The sequence below is a fragment of the Drosophila bipectinata genome, chromosome 2L, assembly GCF_030179905.1.
Source record: "Drosophila bipectinata strain 14024-0381.07 chromosome 2L, DbipHiC1v2, whole genome shotgun sequence".
Classification (NCBI taxonomy): domain Eukaryota; kingdom Metazoa; phylum Arthropoda; class Insecta; order Diptera; family Drosophilidae; genus Drosophila; species Drosophila bipectinata.
This window is the reverse complement of record NC_091736.1, coordinates 16,902,031-16,925,257: the sequence shown is the minus strand read 5'-3', so window position 1 is coordinate 16,925,257 and position 23,227 is coordinate 16,902,031. Positions and strand designations below refer to the sequence as shown.

General features: G+C 44.0%; 1 protein-coding gene across 1 annotated transcript; it reads left to right on the top strand.

Moving 5' to 3' along the window:
• Positions 1–10,391: 10,391 nt before the first annotated feature.
• On the top strand, positions 10,392–12,574 carry LOC108132421 (carboxylesterase 1E). The gene is made up of 2 exons (XM_017251848.3): positions 10,392–11,326; positions 11,386–12,574. Exons 1-2 carry the CDS (start codon positions 10,427–10,429, stop codon positions 12,517–12,519), a joined length of 2,034 nt encoding a protein of 677 aa, XP_017107337.3. The 5' UTR covers positions 10,392–10,426; the 3' UTR covers positions 12,520–12,574.
• Positions 12,575–23,227: the final 10,653 nt, after the last annotated feature.

Here is a 23,227-nt window from a genome sequence, read left to right as displayed (position 1 = left end):
ACGTATACGCCACCGAGCGCCGCCCATTCGTTTGAACTGGTTGGTTCCTTTTTTTCGGGGGGAGTCGTGGGTGTGGCGTGTGGCAGGGGCACATCTATGCAAAGCTAAACGTGCAGCAACTAACAACTAAATTTCATTAAACCGCAGCGCACAAATTGAACTACAACAAACCCACCGCCATCGCCACCATCCTCATCAACATCAGGATCAGGATCAGGCAGCACAAAATGCCGCTGGAGTGAAAATTTAAGTGCCTTCGGCGACCAAACGAACCAATTTTGTAGCGGCCATTTCCAGGGAGCCAGGGAGCTTCAAAATATAACCAAAACAGAGAAAAAAAAAAACAAAAAGTGGAAAACAAAATGAAGCGGCATGAAGTTAATGCCGCAGACTATGGCCATGTGCTCTATAAGGCAGCGGATGCCAAAAAGCAGCCAGGACAACAACTCGTGCATGAAGCTATGAGGAGGAGTGGTGGCAGCGGCGGTGGGATCCTGGACCCGGAACAGGGGGGTGGACAAAAATCACGCAACAGAGCATGACAAGCAAACGCAACGTAGCGCATCCGGGCTGCCTTTTTGCCACGTTTCCAGCCTCGGACCCGAGCATCCTTTTTTCGAGACTCCTGGACAACTTCAAAAATGCTGCATCTGTTCAATGGGCACAACATCCTCCAACCACTCGAAGCTCCTGGGATATCCCAGGCTATCCAAGCTATTCTACTATTTCTGCCACCCGCTCTCTAGTTCAGCGTGATAATAAAATGAAAACTTTGGACGTCCAAGTGAAGGAATGAAGAAAGATTGACGACACTGAGAGAAAATGTAGAGTCATTTGCAATGATTCGCAAATGGTTTTAAAATAAGCTTCAAGAAGAGGAAGTTTTCTCAAGGATGGTCTTCAAGTCTTTCCCATTTTTATAGGGCTCCCTGAAAGACTCCAGACTCTATTGTAACTATTTTTTTCCCCAAGTGCCTGGTGGCCTGGCCAACTTCGGTTGTTCCTGGCGACCAACGGCGCACCGCATGTCTGGCATATTTAATTTATTTATTTTATGCAAATTTTGGATAATGTATCTGCGGCCGCAGGATACAAAATACAAGCACAAACACAAACAACCGCAGCAGCAGGAGCAGATGTAACAACATCAAGGGGTTTCCCAAGGTGGAGCTAACCACTTTGTTCCCCCCTATTACCCCAAAGTATCCAATAGCCTCCCCTTCTCTGCCCACCACCATGCCCAGCATCTCCAGTCGAACAAAAAATGTTCCATAATGAAAGCAATTGTTGCCAAACCGCGCAGCGTACAAAATTATTCAGCATAGTTGTTGGAAGAGACACCATAAATGGCCAAGGATGGGTGGGTGGGGCGTGGGTGGTGCTGGCATACGACAGCTGGATGCGGTTAGAAGAGCGATATTTAGCATTATACGCTTCATTGTCTAAAGTGGCGCCCAGGGAGAACCTCTGCCCCGCCGCCTCTATTGTATTTATTAAAAAGTTAGAACACCGCCTGCTTGCACTAACTACTAATAGGCGGTTCCCTTCATACACAAAATATCAGAGACCACGGGGCAGAGTGGGAGGTGGTAGGTGAGTGGGCGGCTCTGGAGGTGGATGGGCTGTGTCATCCTGGTGGCAAGTTCTATCCAGCGCCATTTGCTTTTTATTGTTCGAAACTGTTGAAAAGTTTTGCCATAATTTTGCCAAATTTTTTCACGTTACTCTTTTTTTTAACTACCAAAACAAAAGGGCTTTGAAATAATGAAAATTTAAAACAGGAGTGATTTTTGGAAGGTTTTTAAATTATTAAAAAAATATATTGAACTTTTGGCAATTATGATAACGATAGGTATTCATCACAAACCACTTTTAAATCTAAATTTTACACAAATATCTAAAAAAAAAAAGAATATCATTTAGCTCTTCGTTTTAAATTCCTTTTCCACACCCAAAATTGTTCATCAAATGTTCCACCATTCCAAAATAAATAATACGTATACGCAGAGTTGGCTGGAGGGGATTACTAATTAAAATGGTTTTTCCGCTGACGCTGCCACTGCCACTGCCACTGCGGCATTCCCTCGCCGAAAGTTTATAATTCCCCCAACGATTTGCAAATGCACTGAGAGGAAATACATATACCCATTTATTCGGAACCATATTTCAGGCAGCTCATGAATAAGTTGCGCTCCTCATGCAAACTCAGCCCCGTTCATAAATTAGCATTAAACGGACTCGGGGCGTGGATTTTGATGATTTTTGTAGCGATTTTTTGTGGGGCTGAACTGGAAAGGAGGGCACTATCACGTGCAGCTAATAAATCTACCCGAGAGGGGCATTTAAAAGGATTACGAATCATCGAAGGCCCGTCCGGATAAGAGTGATTAAGTCTGACCACGACGTGGAGCCCCCTTTTTTTTTTGGGTTGGTCCTTTTCGGTTTTTTTTCGCTCACTCTTCATTGAAGGGATTTTTTTTTTGCGTTGGGAGATGTTTGTGCCATTGTATGTGAATCGTTTCAGGACTTTTAACCCTTTTTTATGAGTCTGACTGGGTACGGGAGGTCTTGGACTGTCGCTTGCAGTCCATTTACCTGCACAATTGAATGATTTTCTAAGCCCCTGAGTGGGCGGGCGATATAAAAGCTGTGATGGGTGCTCAGTTTATTTATTTTTGGAGTGCAAAAAGAATTTTAAGTAATATTATTGTAGTAGCTAGGTGGGGTCTGAGAGTGGTTGGTTTTATTTCTCAAGGGGAATGCCTTAAATTTTAAATCAAAAGCAGCTTTAAATCTTTTCTTTCATTTAATAGACTTTCTGTTCATATCTTTCATAATTTAGTTGTGCTATAAACCTCTTTGGAGAACTAAGAGCTCTGCAAGAAAATGAAAAATAAAAGAGTTTAGGGACTGCTCTTGTATTCCTTTCCGTTTCCTCTCTGGCCGGCAATCATAAATATTCACTAACTGAGAGCAGGATGTTCCGGGCGAGGACATTAGTTAGCCGGCGAGGACAGGACCAAAATTACAATTTTTCCCGGGCAATTTTCTGTTCTCTGGGAAACTGCTAGTTCCCAGACAATTGAGATTCTCTGGAAGAGTCTGCCTTGCCTCATCGTAAAGGACGGCTCCCACGTAGGATCCAGCCGTCCAGGGTTGCTATTTTATGTGTGGTCAGGCAATTTGCTGCTTTACAATAAGTGCCAAGGACATAAAAATAATAATTATGCTTGTACCTTTTATGATTATGGTGTGAAAACAACAATTGTTTCCCATCCAACGCCAAAAAAAGGACAACGCACACAGTTCCAGGAATATTTACGAGCCATGTGTAGGTGGAGACTTGGGAACAAATTATTAAAACAACAACGAGATTACACTGAGCAAAATAATATTTACTAAAGGGACTCCTTATTTCTATTGTTTATTTTCAAAAAATAATATTTTTACGGTGCAGGATAAACAGACAAAAAATGGAGAAGGAAAACCTCAACGAGAACAACTCAATGTTAATGGCCAGGCTTAAGGGATGTGGGCGTGGCAATTTGCTGGGGTGGCTACGATTCCTTGGGCAGGACTCTCCATTTCCTTGGCCTTAGCTCCAAGGCTTAGCCATCTCCCCCGTCTAGTCTGCTTTCAGCACAATAAACAAAAAGTAATTTTCACAAATTTGCCAAACTTGTAAGCTCGAGAGCAAGCGAACCATTGGAATTTATGTGGCGTGCCCGCTTTGAGACTGGACCCAGGTGTTGTACTCCTCCGCCTCTCAGGATCCCCTCTATTTTTCGACTTGCCCCCAAGTACTAGACACGAACCTTTCTTAGCTCCGGATACGGTAAGTTCTTCCAGTATTTCTTTTTTTGTTGCTGCCTGGAAAGGAAACTGTCGCGACGCCATTTATTATCCGCTGTCTGAAGGGTCGCCCATTGTCGCCTGTCACTGCCCCACACCCCCGTTAATGGATATGGTTAATGTGTGTGGAGTGTTCGAGCCGCAGAGCTATCTATGCATGTGCATTCTTGGAGCCCGGATCCCACCCAGTCCACCAGTCTGGCGGATTTGCAGTTTCGCTTGATTGTCCTGCTCTGGGGAGTGTTTAGGGAGACTAAACCGCAGGGGTTATATATCCCAGGTAGGGTTTAAATAATAATTTAAATTTGGCTTAAAGAACTTATCAGGAAGGATATGTTAGCTTTAAAATTATTAAGGTCTACAAGGTATATCTTAAATTGAATGTTCCTTTTAAATACAGATTTAATAATTTATGGCCACCAAATGGGTTTCCTAAATGCATTAAAGTTCCCTTTTCCCAGACTCCACATGTAACCATCTGTACTTCCGTCTGGGACTTTTATCTGCCACCAGATCCTGGCCATCCTTGCCTAATTCAATCGGCAGCGGCAAATTAAAGTTCCATTTCTCTCTTCACCAAGGCGACAAACCCTTGCCAAATCAAAGGGAATAAAAGAAAAGACGTAGTTCTTCTTATCGGAGCAACCCTTGGCCCAGGGTCAAAGTTCGCTGGGGGGTAACGAGAAGAAGGAGAGTCCCCCGCCATCTCGCTTAGCATATGCGCATAAATCACAGGACAATGCTGAGGGGTAGACCGAAACGAAAAAAATCAGAAGGCCAAGGAAGGCCAGACACAATCCCACCCACAAGGACAATAAAATTGCTAAACGCTACAATGACAATTCGAGCATGTAAATGAAAGCAGCACCAGAAATGGCACAAAAAAGGGGAGGTCCTGCGGCAGGACAGTGTCGCCGGGAATCGAAGACCGAAGACGGCTAAGGACTTTGGTAGATGCTCCGCGCAAATGAAATTAAAGGCGAGCAAACAAGTTACGGTCAGACAATCAGGGACGTAAAAAAGGACTCGCTGGACGGCAGGACAGGACACTGGCCTGCATTGTGCGTTCGGCACATCAGCCCCTTTTCGCTTTAATCAATTCCTGTTGGGGCACGCCCTCACTCAGTCCTTTTTTGGCCATTCTCTTCCCTTTTTTTGTGGCGGAAGAAGAGCCTGCCTTTTGGGGATTTCTTGCCTGCATCGCCGAGATTGATTTGCGTCGGTTTTCGGAGCCCCCTTTGATGGCTGCGCCCTTGTTTGGCCTTTGATTAAATTAAATTTCACGGGACATATGTACACATCCCGAAGTATTCTCGACCAGCTCCCGGGATCAACTCGAACGGATCTCTTGCGGGGCATCCTTTTGTTTGCCCGGATTTGAAAAAGAAAAAGTGTAGAAAAATTGGACGTAATTTGCAGTAAATCCGTCTTGTAATTTGTTTGTCAACAAATTGGGGTGGACTCACCAAACGAGTGTGTAAATGTTGCTCATTTTTTGTCGTTTTTTTGTTGACGATCACAGGACTTTTTTCCTTTTTATTCGGTTGACATTGTCTAATGAGTTAATTAGGCTGCTGATGCGGGTAGGTGAGCACATTCGGACTTTATCAACTGGACCATTTATCTCCTCGGCCGTGATGACCTTAGGAGATGGATAAAGAACAGATTTCGATGAGAAATGTTTGGGCTTAAAACCCATAAATTTTCTTAGAAAACGTGGGGTTTCTGGCCTATTTCTTCTCACTGAACTCCTAATTGAACTTCTGTGATAGTCGAGATTTATCAAAGTTTTAAGCGGCTTAATGGTGACCACCACAAGTTCTAATGCGATAAATCCCCTTACCCCCACTTCCAAGGCCTGGCCTGCAACTCACCAAGAGTTCACATCAATGCTTAATGTCCTTTGGCAAGGACTTTGTTCCGAACTCCCTGTCGATGTTCGATGGAAACCGCAATAATTTCTGTGGCCTTGCGTTCGGGCAACATTTATTTTTAGTTCCTCTTCAAAAAACTAGCCACAAAAGGATATGGAAAGGGTGGCAGGCAGGCAGGCCGGCAGCGTGGCAGGCTAAAAGGAAGCTATGTCAATGGCCGGCCGGACATGCAGCAAGGACATGACCGGAGGCGGGGGAAGGACAAAAGAAAGGCAAATTGATATGAATGCGTGTGGCAAAAGTTTTGCGGCCAGCAAGGACAGCAAATTTCGAGTGCAGCTCGCAGGACGACCAAAGAAATAATCCTTTGTCCAGAAACTTTTGCGGTTCAATTTGAAAAGGAAACTGCAAAAGGAAATATCAAGGCGACGCGTGCGGGCGAATGAAATTTTAATTAAACTAATGAAAATGTACAGGCCCAAGGATATGCCGCTGGACATGGTATATTTTTTGTCTCGCTTGCGAACGGAAACATTAAAAATTAACTGGCGGAATAATCGAAACTGTTAAAACGTTAATTTAACACTTAAACAAGCCAAACCGCAGGACAACTCGTAACAGTCAACTGTTCCTGCGAACGACAACTGTCACTGTCTATTGGGGCTTCCTCTGGGTGTGCGAGTGTGTGTGTATAGTTTGCGAGTGTGTGGCATTCCAATTGGCAGCTTCCCTCTGTGTGTCACATTTAATGCAAGAACGGAATTCCATTAAGCGACAACCACAACGCCGCTGACGTCGCTGCCACAGAGAAAACCCAACCAAACCGAACCAAACCCACCCAAAAGCCCCACGTAAGGACACCAAACGCAGCCACCCTTAACCCACTCCGTGCCGCGGAAGAGGAAACGCATTTGTGGTGCCAAATAAACACGCGCCCAGCCAGCTGGAGATGATGGCGTGAGTCCTTAAAGGACTTTTAAAAAGAAAACTCTAAAACTTTTAGTCAAAAATGGTATTCTACAAACTTTCAATTGCAGCGATATTCATTTTTTTTTGGGTTAAAAAGGGTTCGTGTCACGTAGCAGCCATACTGACTATCCGCAGGACATCGCCAGGACTCGCTTCCAGGCACTGACTGCAGTGAGATCCCAAAACGTTTCCGACCCAGTCCAGAGTTTCCAGCTACCCGGAACACGCAGCATATTGCAGATGTTTAAACCAAAAGCCTCCAACAGGGGACAGGGGGCAAAAGAATCACAGAGATTCTCTCTCCCACACACCCATACTATACACAGATACACACACTGACAAGCAGCTTATGTGTAAGTGAGGGTGTGCGTGTGTTTTGGCGGGAGGACATAAATTGCAATCGGAATATCAAATTGGCAGTTGGGGGGCGAGAAGGTGGAACAGGACGAGAACAAGGACGAAGACCAACCAACCAACCATCGAACCAGCCCTCAACTCCGGTTTGTTCCTGCCCGTTCGTTGTGATTTTATCAATTCAATAAAAACCAAATAAAATCAGTACAAATGCAAATACCATAAATGTATTGGGTTTAACTTTGTTTTGTTTTCGATTCTCCTCTTTTTTTGTGTTTTTTGTTGTGTTGGTCCTGCGAACCCCCGTGTCGTACATTGTTTCCTTTGGCCATATTTTTTATTATATATACAATTTTATTTTTGTATTACTTACGCTGTTGTGCGTTTTTATAGTTGACTGCGAATGGAAATTATGCAGGTTCTGTGCGAAGCATAAAAGGTTGCCAAATAAATATTAATGGAATCCATCCGAGAGATGAGACTCGGCCACCTGACTGACTATGTATGAGAATCTGATTTATTTCATTAAACAGCAATCATGGAAAACTAATTTGTTTTCCCAAAACAAATACCAACATCTGCCGGGCTGGGGCTAAAGAAAAATAGCTTCCATGTAATGAACTTTTGGCGTGTGTGCCGGGTCGGCGGATTTCAGGGGCAAGTCGAAGAAACTCACCTTTCAGCTGCCACGAACAAGAGCACAATTCAATTATTGTTTTATAATTAATATTTTGCACATCAAAATCGCATCAGCAGCAGCTGGGAAGCTGCCACTAATTTCCACGGAGGCGTTCGTCGACTTATGGGTGTGGCACACGCAATCCTTAGCCTCTGGCAGGGAAAATGAGGAAAATTCCATCGAACGGGGGCAGCTGGAAAAATCATAGAGCCTTGCGTGTGGCACACAATACGCAGCAACGAAAAAATAAAGATAAATTAGGCTGCAAAATGTGTTAGTTGGATAAATGATAAGCAGGATAATTAATAAGGGCTTCGAGGGCAACAAGACTGATGATCAAATTAGATGTTGCTTCTAAATAAATAAGAAACACAAGGATCAAGAAGATTAATAGAAACAACAAAGGAAAATGTTATACTGGGCAAAGGAAAGCTAAGTTCGGATAGGGGATCGGTCTAGAAATTTTAATTGCAAAGATATATGTACCTCCGGGACCCTCCGTAAAATTAGAAAACAAAATAATAACAATAGTTTGTTCTAAGATTTTGCCGCAGATTGATGGGAAATGGATGCAGAAATCGTTAAAAGTACTCCGCTTGAGAATCGGATCGGGATTGGGGAAGATATAGCCATCACTTTGGGACATATAGGGGAAAACCACGAAAAATGGACAAAAAATCGAAAAAATATTTTGTCTCAGGATTTTGATGCAGTATGGTGGCAAATCGATCCAGAAATCGTTTAAGGTACTCCGCTTGAGAATCGGACCAGATTTGGGGAAGATATAGCCAACACTGTGGGCCATATAGGGTTTTGCTTAAGTTTTGCTCCGCCTAAAGTTATCTTTACATTTTTGTTTTCGTTGAAGTTTTTAAAAGGAAATCCTTAAACTTTAGTGTGTTTGTAAAAAGTGTGTACTTTGTCTAGCTTAAAATTAAATTAAACTTTGTAAACGCTTCTGATGTGTCTGGATAAATTTTCAATTCTCGGATAAACACATTCTATTTTTGGAGAATGTCTCCCCTTCCTAGAAACAGTGTCAACTTTTATGCAAATCACTTTGATGGCTTATTCAAACTCAATTAAATGAAAAATATTTACTCGATAGCCCTAAGATTAATAACTTTTTAAGGACTCTTCTGTGACAGGGACAGATCCTAGCAGGATGGCAGCAGATAGTCGGGGCAAAAAAGATTAATCTCGTTAAATACTGAGGCGTGCCGGGCAGTTGGACGGCCAGGAAGTGGGTCTGACATTGGTCTCTGGCTCCATTGGCTGCATCTGGACGAAGTTTGCGTGTTGCATGCCCCTCAGAGAAAGACAAGGGGTACACTGAGTGGCCCCTTTTCATACATATATAATGATTCCTTGGCCAGGGCAAGTGCTTCTGTTCCTGTCCTGAGCTTCTGTCCTGACTGCCAATCCGGCTTCTGATGGCGTCAACTCCCAGCTGTATACTTAATTATATTGCCGTAACTTTAAATGTCATTTGGCCATTGTCTGCGACACATGAGAGAAGTATTACACTGTAAGGAATTGGGGGGTTTATGGTATCTAAATCGTATAATATTACTCTGTTTGTACCAAGAGTACATAGAGTATACGGCATTTTCTCAGTGTTTTAATGAGCGGAGTTATGGAAATGGTGTGAGAAAGACTGGGGAACAGTCGACTGCCCTGCAACATTGAGATTCATGCCACAGAGCCCGGCTGGTCAGTATGAGGAACGCGTGCTCCGGAGCAAGTCCCTGGACGAGTCCCCTCTATCTCTATTCTGTACCCCCACTAACTCTAAATCTCAACATGCGTTTGCCTCTTGATATTTTCCAGCTTCCGTTTCCGTTTCCGGGATGCCTTTTTGCCTCAGTTTAGCCCTACTCTGTTGGCTGTAAATATGCCGAAGAATATAACTCATCTGGGCAAAAGATAATGCCGCACAGCTGTAAAATATGGCACTGAGTGTTTTGAACTTTTCAGCCACTTTACAGACAATGCCCGGTGTCGTCTTTAAAGTCTCATTATTATTTTGCTCATGCAACCGATTTTCTGCGAACTGCAACATCGGAAACAAAAACAATAGTACGGATGGGAAAAACCGAACCGACCAGTTTATAAAGCTTGGCCAGGGGGGGGTAAACATATAGCACGTTGCGAATAAAGTAATAAGGTAATATAGCGAATTGTCTCCGATTTAATTGCCTTCATTCAAATCAAAAGATGAGCAGAGACATCAGTCTCGGGGTTTAATCGGTTTGTGAATTGCAAGAACAGGTTTTTCGGTTCAGGGAAGTCTGGATTTTAGGCTTTTTGTAGTGAGTTTTGTTAAGTTTTTTAAAGTTTTTATTCACTAAAAAGTTATTCAAATATCCCACCCAGCTACTTCTCAATTCCCAAGAGTGACTCAGTGAACTATGCCAGCTTGAACTGGCGTAAAGTACGTGATTAGAATGAAGGAGCCTCTCATGCCCCCAAACATGGTCTTATCCAGCTGGAGAAGCACGCAAGCTCGCCGCATCTCGTTTTTTATCATTTGCTACTTTTTATTTATTTTTTGTTTTTTATTATTTTATTTCTCGCAGTAGTTTATCGCCAAGCTGAGCAAAAGTAGCCGGCCTCGCTGCTCATTTCTGAGCCGGGGCTTGGATTTCAGTGGCAGATTCTGCTTCTCAGTTCCCAGTTGACAATCGAACGAAGCGAAATGCTAAAGCTGCTGAAGCGGAACTTCGGGATATTACTATTTCTAGGGGTGACCTTGGCCAGGTGTGACTCAAGCCAGGATTCCCACGTGAGAGTGAAACGCATTGTGGGCGGGAAGCAGTCGAAAGCTCCGCCCGTGGATGATCCGGTGGTTTTCGCGCGTCTCTTCAACCGCGATGCCCGGGTGGAGGGCATCCGGAATCCCTCTACGGGTGTCTACAGTTTCTTGGGCATCCACTACGCCGAGCCCCCGGTGGGCCAGCTGCGGTACTCCCGTCCGGTTTACAAGAGACTAGCCGGGGATATGAATGCCACGCGTCACGGTCCCCCCTGCATCCAACCGCATCCCCAGCAGCCCCAGAGAATCATCGGAGATGAGGACTGCTTACTCCTCAACATTTACACTCCCCAGATGCCGGACGAGAGCTCGGGTCTGCCAGTCTTCGTGTGGATCCATCCGGGGGGCTATCGCTACGGTTCTGCCAACCAGTACGATGCCACGCCCATGTCCCAGAGGGGCGCCATTGTGGTGGCTCCCCAGTACCGGCTGGGATCTCTGGGCATCATGGGCGATGGAACAAAGCAGTTTGACGGAAACCTGGCCATGTTCGACCTGGCAGCAGCCCTCCGCTGGGTCACCGACTACATCAGCTACTTCGGAGGCAATCCCAAGCAGGTCCAGGCCATTGGTCATGGCTCGGGAGCGGCCAGTGCCATGTATCTGTCCATGTCCAAGACAGCAAAGAGTGGCGGCGATGTCCACGGTGTGGTGGCCATGTCGGGAACGGCTCTCTCCCAGTATGCGATGGACAAGGAGCCGGTCCAGAGTGTCCAGGAGGTGGCCAAGATCAACGGGTGTCCCGGTGGCAATGAGCTGGAGATAGTCAAGTGCATGAGGGGGGTATGTTTGCGAAATTATACACATATGGGACAACTAACTCTTTTCCTAATCCTTTCCAGAAAAGTGCCGTGGAAATTATTAAAAATGATGAAAAAGTTCAAACCGAACGGTTGGCGGGTCGGGCTCTCGTCAAGGGACTCACCGGAAACGTGGGCTTCCAGCCCCATGTGGAGTCGGAGGAGGATGGTCGCGGACTGCCAAGCATCATTATTGGAGAACCAGAACAACAGCTCAACAACTCCAACTTTGAGGGAATTCCCTTGTTAACAGGAGTCACCAAACACGAGACGGCCAATTCGGTGTCGGTGGAAACAATCGACAAGGTCTTTGGATCGGCAGAGCAATTTCTGGGCTCCCTCAGTGATTCCCTCAACAAGCTGACCAGTTTCCTGAAAATAGACCAGTTAACTGGGGAAATAGCCAAGCCCCAACTTCCGGGACTCACCAGTGTGCTGACACCCACACTGCAAGATGTGTGGAAAGTGCCACAGACTCTGAATCTGGATCAGGTTCTCTCGAAGGTGATAGAGTCCACTACGGATGTACTTTTCAACTTACCCGCTGTCCTGACCACCCAGGTGTGGTCCAAAGTAGCTCCGGCCTTTATGTACAGCTTCGAGTACAATGGCACCAAGTCCAAAGGCATCAACTTCCTCCGGGGCCTGCCCATTGTTTCGGAGTCAGCGAATGACAAGCCGGAGACTGTGGCTCATGGCGACGAAATCGGTTACATGTTCGATGCCAACGATATTTTCGGGAATCCCCTGGAGGGGACTCGCCTGACCAGCTCTGAGGATCTTAAAGTGCGCCACAACCTCATCGATCTCCTGGTTCAGTTTGCCAACAGAGGCAAGGATAAGGGTAACAAGGGTGGCTCATCCCTTTTCCAGAGTGTCACGGGAAAGGGTACTCCTTTCATAAAGATCGACACCAAGTTGGAGACCTCCAATGATTTCCGCTTCTGCGAATTGTCCGTTTTGGGTGCCTCCCTCTCACCCTTGAGCTCCACAACCTGTGAGGGTCTGGGCAACATTTTGGGACAACTGGGCGGAGGACTGGGCCAGACAGTGGGCGGATTGGGTAGCTCTTTGGGATTAGGCGGCCTTGTGGGAGGAGGCGGTAAAGGTGGCTCTGCTGGAGGTAGCCCTGGAAGAGGCAAGAGGCCTGGCGGTCTCGGCTTGGGGATTTTATAATATTTTGTATTGAGTTTGAAAGACGATATTTTAATAAAGAAAAGAATAGTTTACAGAATGCAAGAAGAAGTGTACTTTAATTCTGAATTTGATTTAAAGCTAGCTGTATCATTAATTCAGTTGTCGCATCAACCCTGGGAAAGTTTCTCTTTCATTCGGGTTGCATGTGGAATGAGCCCGGGGAGGTCCTATTGATTTAAGCTGTTGCCATGACCCGTCGCTCAATTAGCACAGCTCTGTGCCGGCTCAATGCTCGCCGCACTAATCTCCCTATTGACTTTGCTGCCCCTCCAAAAACATGGCCAGCCCAGGCCGGCCCCCCCTGCCACATTTGTACTCGGCCTCCGCTGGAATCGAGAGCCGCAACTGAAACGCGGCGATAAGCAAATTTCCGGAGCGCAAAATTTAAACAAAAGCGAGAGAAATTTGTCAGATAGGAGGTGGGCGTGCGTCCTGGAGATGATGATGGGATGTGGGGGGACCACCAGGCAGTTTTATAACTTGTGGCCAGATCTTAGCCCGGGAGCCTTTTGCATAATGTTCTTGATGGTTGGCACTGGCAACAGTGCAAACAATGGGCATAAGCCCCATCCGGGCGGGGGTGCTGGTGAAACTCAAAATTGTGCGGGGGAGCCGGGGCGGTTGCCTTGGCGCCTTTGTGCAAATTCCTTGTACGCGTTGAACTATGACCCGAAATGCTAAAGCCAAGCCAGAGCCAAAGTCGAGGGCCGTAACCAAAGCCGGCTTATGGCGTGGGGGTCTAAGCCAATCCCGGAAAGTATTCCGGCTGCTGCCAAGTGATGATATTATTAAATGTTATTAAAACTAATTTAATAAATTGAAATCGTTACGCAAACTTAGAATTCCTTAAAGACTTGTGGAGAAGAAGACTTTCTTTTTGCAAATACAATTGCGAAACTTTGATGAATTAATCATCCGCACTGTTGTGCCAGCAATTATGACATCTGTGACAATATTAATGGGCGCCAAGGACTTCAAAGTTGGTAGAGAAAAACTTTACAATTAATTAGCCACCAGATGATAAACGATGACTGTAGTTTTCCGGGCGGCAGTCTGCTAGGCCATAAATGGAAGATGTCTCCATTTGTCCGGCCTGGGATTTAATGACTGGCCATAAAAGAATTACCAACCGACTGCGTCTTGGTCTGCAAATAATAAATGATTAGACGACGGTGATGATCAAAGCAGTTGCTAATCCCATGTACGCACCCTCAGCACTACAAGACTCCATAATCACCCCCTAACTGGGCAGATTCATTTCAGACTTTCAGTTCATTATGTGGCAGTTTACCTGGACGAGCTTCAATTGGCATAAATCAGAGCCCCTTTATGGCCTAAAGTGTCGTCCAATTTCCGAAAGTTTTCCCAGTTAGTCTCTGACTGTTCTCAATGGTCCATCCCCACCAGGTTGTAGTAGTTTTCCATCCCATCCCCACGCCCCGGCCAGCGTGCTGCAATTTTTCTTCATTAATGCGTAGTTACGCAATTTCCGTATACAAAAAGTTTTCTACTCGTTGCGTTAATTTTGGCCAATTCAGACCTTCAGTTCGGGCCAAGAGGGCACCAGCTGAAATGACGGCTCACCCCTCTGACGCAGCTCTATCCCCCATCCCGTATAACTTTTGGCAAGCCCATCCCATCCCTTGAAGTATCATCATTTCGGGTTTTGTGGTCGTGCCCGGCCTATTTCGAGTCTTTTGCCAAAATTAGTTCCGCCCCTCGATTTATATTGTCATTTCGTGCGTTTCGATTGTGCAAAGCAATTTCCCCCAGTTCTAGATGCAGGAACACAGAAAAAATTACTACACTGAGGATAAAAGGAGGTTCTTTGAAAGTAAATATATTAAAAGTTATGTAAATTATAGAGAGAAACGATGCTATTTTTGGCTTAAACTCCTGGTTGTAGTTGTTTGAAATCATATATTATTTTGTAGACTTTTCTTTCAGTGCCTTTGATGAATGGGGAAAAGAGGGCACTAGTTTCAGTTGAGTTCTAGCCCTGTCTGTGGCTGGTTTTTGGCTTAGCTATTCCATCAAGTTACGGCATTGCGGCATGTTCTCCCCTCACCACCAAAATGCAAAATGGCAATGGAAATGTTGACTGCAATACAATTGTAATTTCCCCCTCTCCCCCTTTGTAGGTGGCTTAGACCAAGGTGCATAAATTAGGCCAGTCATTTACTGTTAATAGCAGTTGGCAGGACCAGCTGCTCCAGTTGCCCGATGTTGTGTACTTTTCAAATTGCTTTGCACTGCCAACTTTGACCTGAGCAGATTGGCAAGCAAGGCAGACTCCGGCTCAACATTTTGGTTTGTAATTTTTGAAAATGGCCAATTGAAATGGCTAAAAAAGGCTTTGTTACGAGGAATAATATTAAAAAGCCTTGGAAAAATAGTTAGAGCAATTAACTTGAACGATAAAGCTTACACATAAATGTAAATATTAATATCGCTATTCCCAAAATCAATCTACTTGTTTATTTCCATTTAGGCCTAGTTGATTAAGCCTTCTACAATCATTTAGGCCTCATTTCGAAAGCCAATTTGTATGCTGGAATGGAAATTGCAGAAATTTCTTTCATATTTCATACAGTTTCGATTGCAAAGCAACAATTGGTCTAATCCAAATAATGGAATTTGACGCCAACGCCTCTGGCAATTGTTCAGCTTCAATGGGCTTCTGCCAACCCCTCCTCTCATGCAGGACTGCCCGTCAGATTCATGTTTGAGGGCAAGGCCCGTTCAGGAGGGCTGTCAGCCTCAATTTCGGGCATTCCACTTGGCCATTGTTGGAATTTTGACATAAGCAAAAATCCTAGCTCAATACTCAATGCCAATTGTGCTGCTTCCACTGAGAGAATTAGTCCTACTTGGCCTACCAGATTATAGAGATTTTTAAACCTATTTTCTCTCCGTGTTCCTTCAAAATGATAATGGGATTATGAGCTGCGCTTTGACCACGTCAATTGCAGTTCCAGTCCATTCAGATTCAGAAGTCCATTCAGCTCAGATCCACTTCAGTTCAGTTGAGTTTGGACAGGACTGAGTGAAGCTCTAGCCTGCAGGGTTGTGCGTGGTTGTGCGTTTTTACAGACCCACTCTCTAATTAAAATTGATTACCATAATTTGGCTATTGATTGGGCCCACACACGCACAATGACCACGCCACGGCCTCCGACCATTTGGCTGTTAACAGTTTTGACCCGCGATGTCTTTGTTTTGTATCTGACACCTTTTCCCGCGTCACCCATCCAACCATTAATTAGCCGCACGCAATTGGGTTTCCTCATGGATATCGATTACCTCCCAAGGAAGTCCAGGTATCTGGCCGGTCAGGATATTGGGCTAAGGAGTCGCTGATCCGATGTCACGTGTGTGGCCGTTGCCGCCTTATGACTTATTTACGCGCCTGATTGTTTCTGACATCTGTTGTAATTGACACTTTTCGCAAGCCCTCTAATGGACAAAGACGCCGAACACCAGACCGCAAAAGCCACTGTCAGACCGCAATCTCTATCAAAAGGATATCCATTCCCCCTCCATCTGTCATAAGAGGGTCGGGATGGAGTCACCCCTATCGAATAGAATCTATCCCTAATGGCTGTGCAGTAAATGACAGCAGTTTCTAGTCGCAGACGTACCAGTGCACAATGTTTGCAAAATATCCAATTGCATTTGCATTTGATTATTGCTAAATGTAATGCAGAGCCATGCGGATCGAGATGGACAGGAATATATATTGTATTAAATCAACTTGACAAGTCAATGTAATTCTATAAATTGGCACGATGTTTGTCCTTTTAAAAGGGTCTTTCGAGTAACTATTAGGCAAGCAATTTCCATACATTACTATTAATTGTTGGTCATTTATTTCCTCTTAAAAGGAATTCCTGAAAACACTTTCAGATAATACTTATCCCTTGGAATCCCTCGTCCAAAAAGAGTTCATTAGAATAAACATTTTTCCTGCATCCGTGCACGTTGCCAGAGCAGTGCCTTAATCTAGTCGGGAATATAAATTTAAAATTACATTACGTTTGTGTAATAGGAATGGGTATTTTCCAAGAGGTCCTGGGTGGGGATACGGTGCCATGACAGCACGACAAGCCGGCATCCTCCGTTGGAAATCAACGCCAAATGTGAGTTGCTTTTACAAGCGCCGCGGGTGCCCTGACAAGAAGCGGACTGGGGGCGCCCCCCTTTCACCACGCCACTGGCAAATGGATGGGAATCCAAAGGCTGCCGGCCCCCAAGAACCCAACTCCGGGCGGCTGCCAGGGCGCCAAGTGCATTGGAATGTGTGGCAGCTGCAATTGTGCGGCAATAAATTATTGTGCAACACGCAGACATCACAGTGGGGCCCGAGTCCGACTCCCAAACTCCCAAACCGAAAACCAACCAGAACCGAACTGAGTGAGTGAGTGGCAGGCGTAGCAGTCGGTGGCATGGTAATGAATGCTACGAAAATTTTTTAACAATTTTTTAACTTAAAAATTACGACAGCGCTGACAATTTGCCATAAAAAGCGACAGCAACCCGGGACTGTAGAGCAGAGGATTCTGTCTGAATTTTATGCTGACTCTGCCATGAGTCCTGGCTAAGGATGTAGGGGCATGGAGGTGAAGTGACTTTCCTCATCGCCGCCAAAAATATACCAACTGGTGTTGGCTGCGTGAATCAGTTTTATGGGATTCAGTGTTGAGGTTGAATAAATAAATATTTTAGTATACTTTTTTTTATTTTTACAGACTCTTAAGGTGTTATGAATATGTTTTTGATTGATTCTTAAAAAGACGATAACCTGGCAAGTACAGGAAGTTTTTATTCAAAGAGTTTAAAACTTAATTTTTAATATAATAAAAATCACGTCTCGCATTACTTAATTTTCAGCTCTAGAATCTCTAAAATACCACTGCTCTGATGACTTTTTGCTTTTTTTACACCCATTTGATGTACCTTGAATACTCACCGAGTATCTGTGAGTATATCCGAGTGTCTGCTAGTGGGAGTCCTGCACAAGTGTGTGTCGGAGTTGCAATATTTTACTCTGCCAAATGGGGGGGTTAAGGCTCATTTGTCAAACGTCACGACTTGATGATGCAATTGTTGTTCGGGCCACGCATGTTGTCATTTAGTTTGCATGCAGATTTATGTGCCAGCCAAGTTATTTAAATATTGCTTTGTTTTATGGCGTTTTTTTTCTGTTCCAGCCGTTAATGCTGCTGATCATCCCATTTATGGCTTATTTATGCAGCCTTTAAAAACAGAAACTCTGTCAACTGTCAGACCGTGTTTTGATTGACAAAAGCTTTTTACCTGTCTCGAGCAACCGTATTTTCTTCTTAAGTAAACATATCGTGTTACGGCTCCAACCCCAATTCCATTCACAGGGGTTAGTTGTCAAAGAATAACACTTAAAGATGTGGCTGGAAGCTTTGGGCGGGGGGCTTGCCACCCCTCGGCATATCCAATGACAATTTATGCGTTTTTAAAGAGTCCTTCCGGATGGCAGTGGCCTCCCCCGTTTTCCTAGACCTCTCTTGCCAATTTCTGTTTATCTTTTACTTTTTTTTTTGCTTCAGTTAACGCTCGCTTGCATTTCGTTGGCGGACCTAAGAAAATATTATTCTTTAATTTCTGGGCTATTGCATTTGCTGCGACTACCTTTGCTGCGACTACTATTTTTCCTTTCAACTTTTTCCGATGCAGCCGCTTCGCTGCCAAAAGGCATAAATTCAGAAAGAGTTGGGACCAGGCGAGGGTTTGGGCAAAAAAATGGAGACAGATTTACCTTTTTCAGAGCTCTATCTCATCTCCCTTTGGAGCGAAAACTTTCCAATTGGTTTCTACTCCTTTGCATTTTTTGTGGACGGTTTTCTTTTTTTATTTGCGGATCGCATCGCTTACAGAAATCGTTGCACAAGTTTGGGGCGCCACACAGCCAAGTTTGATGCATAAACTTTTGCTTTGCCAGCCGTGGAATGAATGAAATATTCCACTTTCTTACTTCTTTGGCTTTTCTGGCATCTCAAGCTGTTTAATTGTCAGGCAAATTTTTCTTGGTTCATTGAATTCGCAGGAAACTTTGTAAGGATCCTGGGGTGTCTTCCCATGGATGGCTTTTTTATCGGCTGGAAAGGATATGGTTGAATACATCCTGGCCTGCGGGGAAAGGCACAAAGAGCAGAGGTTCTTAAAATTTTATTTAACTGCACCTTTTTATTATGAGTTAAGCTTTGCCGCCATCCTCCAGCTCAATTCCCTTTGAAATTTCGTTGAAAATGCATTTCAGAACTACTTTGAACATTGTCAGGTCTAAGCCCCGCTAAGCTCAATGCTGAAAAGGGCCTCAACCTCGATTTTCGCTCGAATCCTGCGAATACGTGTAAATATTTTGCCAAGTCTGCTCGGCGCGGAGCATTAATCATATTAAACTGGAAAAGGCTGGGGGGACTTTCCGCACTTCTTTTGTTCCTTTTAGAGGGATGTGTGCGCCGTCATACAGTGCGTATGATTATTACCACTATTATTAATATTATCATGTGCTTGGTTGTCGGCTTGACTCCGGTCGGCGACCGGAGCTTGTTTTTGCGGAATACGAACAAAATCCTGGGGCGGAGACATCGTCACTGCAATTATTTACAAAATCAGAGCACGTTCGAGCTCTGCTTTTATGTGATTACGTGTGTGTTTGTGGGTGTTTGTGTGTGTGAGTTTGCACTAAAATGCCTTCAACCAAATCGCTTATTACGCCACAGAAAGAGAAAGAAGATTACATAGTCCTGGCCAGCAAGAAAGTTGACAGGATGGCAGCTTTTTCTTGGAAAAGGTAAGGTTATCTGGAGAAATTTTCATTTTTCTTACACATTGCTGTCGGCATAAAAATGTATTAATATTTGGCAATAGCCTAGGATTTTTACAAGCCATTCGTTTTGTGATTTAATTGGAAATCCACATGCCTTGAATTAAAAGCTTCCTCGAATCATAACTCTCCCGACAACAATGGGAAAAGTTTGTACAAAATGTACTGTCATCCTTGAAGGAAAACTTTCAATTAGATAATGCGTGGGAAGTCGAAACTTTTTCGGAAACAATTACGTCAAGTGTTAGAAATTGTCATTTCCAACTCCTTCAAAATGATAAGGAGGGGAGCGGGTACCTTCGTAATAAGCCACTTTCCCTAATGACAAGAACTTTTCAGATCCTTAGCCGGCAACTTTTTAATTTCCCAGTTTGCCCATCCGGCCTCCATTAGCATATAGACTGGAAGGCTGAGAAGTCGACTCGTCCTGGGAGAGTGCAGTCATAAAGAAAAGTTTCGCTGCCCCTTCCAAAAAACCGCTCCTTTATTGTCAATCCACGCATGCCCCTGTGCAATATCCATTTGGCCCCAAACTCTTCTCGGCTTTTGGGTATCGGTCGGGGGGGGGGAGGTCCATGCTGTCTATAAGTCTCTGGCCCTGCCGTCGGGTTGCGTAACTTTTGCGGCAGTGGTTTTAATTTAAATTGACAACATCAAGCAGTTAAGTACTTGCAGCGACATTTTAATAGCTTGTAAGCCCCACGAGTACACCAGCACCAAAAACTTCCCCCTGAAAGCTGAGCAAACCAAACACCTTCTACCACCCAGCTACCAGTTCTCAGTACCCAGTACCAGGACCTCTGCCAGGACCCTCCTTTGTCCGGATGCCACGTCAAGCTAAAGAAAATAAATACAACGGACGCTTATTTACATATTCCCAAACGTAAATACGCGCCATTTTTATTTGCAGCACGAGTTTTTTATTTTTCTTCTTTTTTTTTGTTTCAATGTATATTTGGGCACTTGATGTAACTTTGCTGTGTTTTTGTATTCACCCTGTAATTGAATAAAATATAATAAAGTTTATTGTAGAGAAGGGATTGATCTTTATCAAGGGTATTGAGTTGAAAGGATTTTTCTCAGGATTGTTCTTGAGTTTTGAAGGATAGGTTCTTTATGAAAATATTAACTTAAAATTGGAATTATATCCAGACTATTTTGCTTTCAAATTAAGGTTGGTTATAGTTCTACCTCTCTACTTAATAGGCTTAGCTAGGTCTTTATTTTTATATCTCTACGGTACTCTTCTAGTCGCATCATTATATTTTTTTTATTATCCTGTCTTTACATTTTTTGCTGGTCGTTTTTAAGAAAGAATTTGCATAAAGTGAAAACAAGCATTTTAATTTCACTCGACGTAGCAAAAATGAAATGTGCGACAGCATATACGAAAAGGTAGTAAACGCTACCATTTACCGCTGACTCCCGCTGGCTTCCCCAAACAAAAAAAAACAAAATTCGAAAAAAATCCCCAGAGCGTTAAAAAGTTTTCCAAGTGAAGCGAGTCACAGGACGAATGAAAAAAATAACATAGAAAACGCAATGGAAGGTAAGTAAAGGGGCGACAGTCGTAATTGCTGGGGACCCGGAACAGCTAGCGGGAGATAGACCGGGAAAAGCGCAATGCCAGCAGACAAAAACAAACCAATTTAAATTAGACTGCCCTCTCATCCCCCAGCGGGGTCTGGGGCAGAACCCACTACTAGTTTTTCATTTGGGGGCTTTTGGGGTACAGAGTGTTGAAAACTTTGGGCATCAACTTTTGACATTTGCATTGCACTAAATGGAAATTCTGGCCAGGATTAGGAAGAATGTCTAAATGGAAAACGAAGCAATGATAAATGATTCTTTGGGATTTTATGGCAAAAAAATGAATCAAAATAAAGAAATATAAATTATAAAAAATAATATACACTCTATTAAGTACTTGGTACTTGATATTTCTTATGATCTAAAATGCCTTTGAAATACAAAAACTTTAATATATGTTTCTACATAGTTCCATATTCACAGAACTTAACAAATTTTAATTAATTTTGATTAAGTGTATTAATATAATATATCTAAACTGTTGAACATTTTTTTTTAGGTGTTCCTGATAGCGTTATGGAAACAATTTCCAAAATCGTCCTGGTCTACTGCTGCCATTTTCAGTCCGGATTTGAAGCACTTGGGGCATCCCCTCCATTTGAAATGGGACACATGCCACGCTGGCAGTTTAATATAATTTAAACCTAAACACATACCAGCTCAGACACACATTTATATAGTATATCAAGAGGTATTTGTCTCGGTTCTGCTGCTGAGTTTGGGGTTTGTCAAGTAGCCGCCGCGTCTGCCATTTGACGCTCAGTCCCATAAATTACCAGACACTTGGCAGGGCCCGTACACCGAGGCCATCTTCACATTTCTGGTTAGTCATTTGCCTGCCCCCATCAGGAGCACACAAATATCTACAGCACACACTCGGAGCACAAAAACAAAACTATTAAGTGGGCATAAAACTGGCTACGGTCTATGGGAATTTCGCCCCCAATAGTTATAGAGTTCGGGAGTGCGGGGACAGTTGATGTTTGTTGTTACTGTCGGACGACCCTCGGACTAATGGAATATGCAAAAACATTCCTTGTAGATATAAACCAGGAGAAGAGGCTTAATAAATCCCATAGATCCAGCATTTAGGGGAATGCTTGTGTTCGTTTAATGGTCCTGTGTGAGGTCCAGAAGCTAAATATTTCAGAGCTTAACTCGAAGAAGTCAGGTTTAAGAAAATGCTGCTAAAAGACTTTTAAGGTAACAACAATTTAAACATAAATTAGCACACTTTTCATTTAATACCTTGATTGCTTAAATAAACAAACATTTATTGAGCATTTATTGGCAACTAATTTGGCATTGATTTCAATAAATTTGCATTTAATTGGTTGCACTCGTGTTTTTTGCGACACAATTCATTGCGCTAATTGACAAAACCGAGCGAGAACCAGCGCGAGAACGTGGCCAACAGGTACGGACGGATGTTGCATGTGCAATGAGCCAAGTTTTTAATTGGATGGATCGAGGAATCTGGCCTGGGCTCTCCCCTGCAATGGGAATGCCTCCCCCATCAATCGGAAATAAAAACTTTGCCACCTTTTTGGCGAACTCTGAACTCTGAGCTGCGAGTCTCCCCCAGACACTGTGAAGTGCAAAGTTGAGTCCTTGGGCCGTAAGAAAAAGGATCTCTTGGGACCACTGGTATCGGCTGAGTGGAGTCTTCCTGTCTATGATGTTTTCTTTGGGGGTTGTGCATTTAGCCGCTCAAACAGCGAAGGGGAAGCTCAAATGTCAAGGATACGGACTGCATGGGGGTGGCTGGGCAGGACTAAGGTCTAAAAAGTCAATCACAATTCCCAGTGCAATCACGGAAAGCGCATTAATATTTAAAGAGGTCATCGGAATTGGTTTCCCTGCTCCTGTTCAGCTCTTAAGATAAGAAGTAGCAGTTTTTGTGGCCTGCAATATTTTCCACTTATTTGACGATTTGTTGCAGCTAAGTGGCAACATCAACCGACGATTCCTGCCGTCCCCCGTTGCCAGGACACTCGTATCTAGATGTATTTTATGTCTAGCAATTTTATTGCCCCCAATCCGGACTTTTATGATTTGTCTCAGTGTGGATTTCGCTTTCATTGTGCCCAAGCTGTTGCATTTTTAATGCAAAGTCTTGGATTGATTTCGCATTTGCATGCTCGCTCGGATTGGGATTCCGATTCGGATTCGCCACCTTTTATTTATGATTTTTACGCCCAGCCAGAGATACAAAGATATGCATCTTGTGGATGC

What these genes read in the sequence shown, in the direction of transcription:
- LOC108132421 (XM_017251848.3), top strand. Translation starts at nt 10,427, where the DNA reads ATGCTAAAGCTGCTGAAGCGGAACTTCGGGATATTACTATTTCTAGGG. An exon ending in TAGTCAAGTGCATGAGGGGG is followed by an intron (nt 11,327 to 11,385) that starts GTATGTTTGCGA and finishes AATCCTTTCCAG; the next exon opens with AAAAGTGCCGTGGAAATTAT.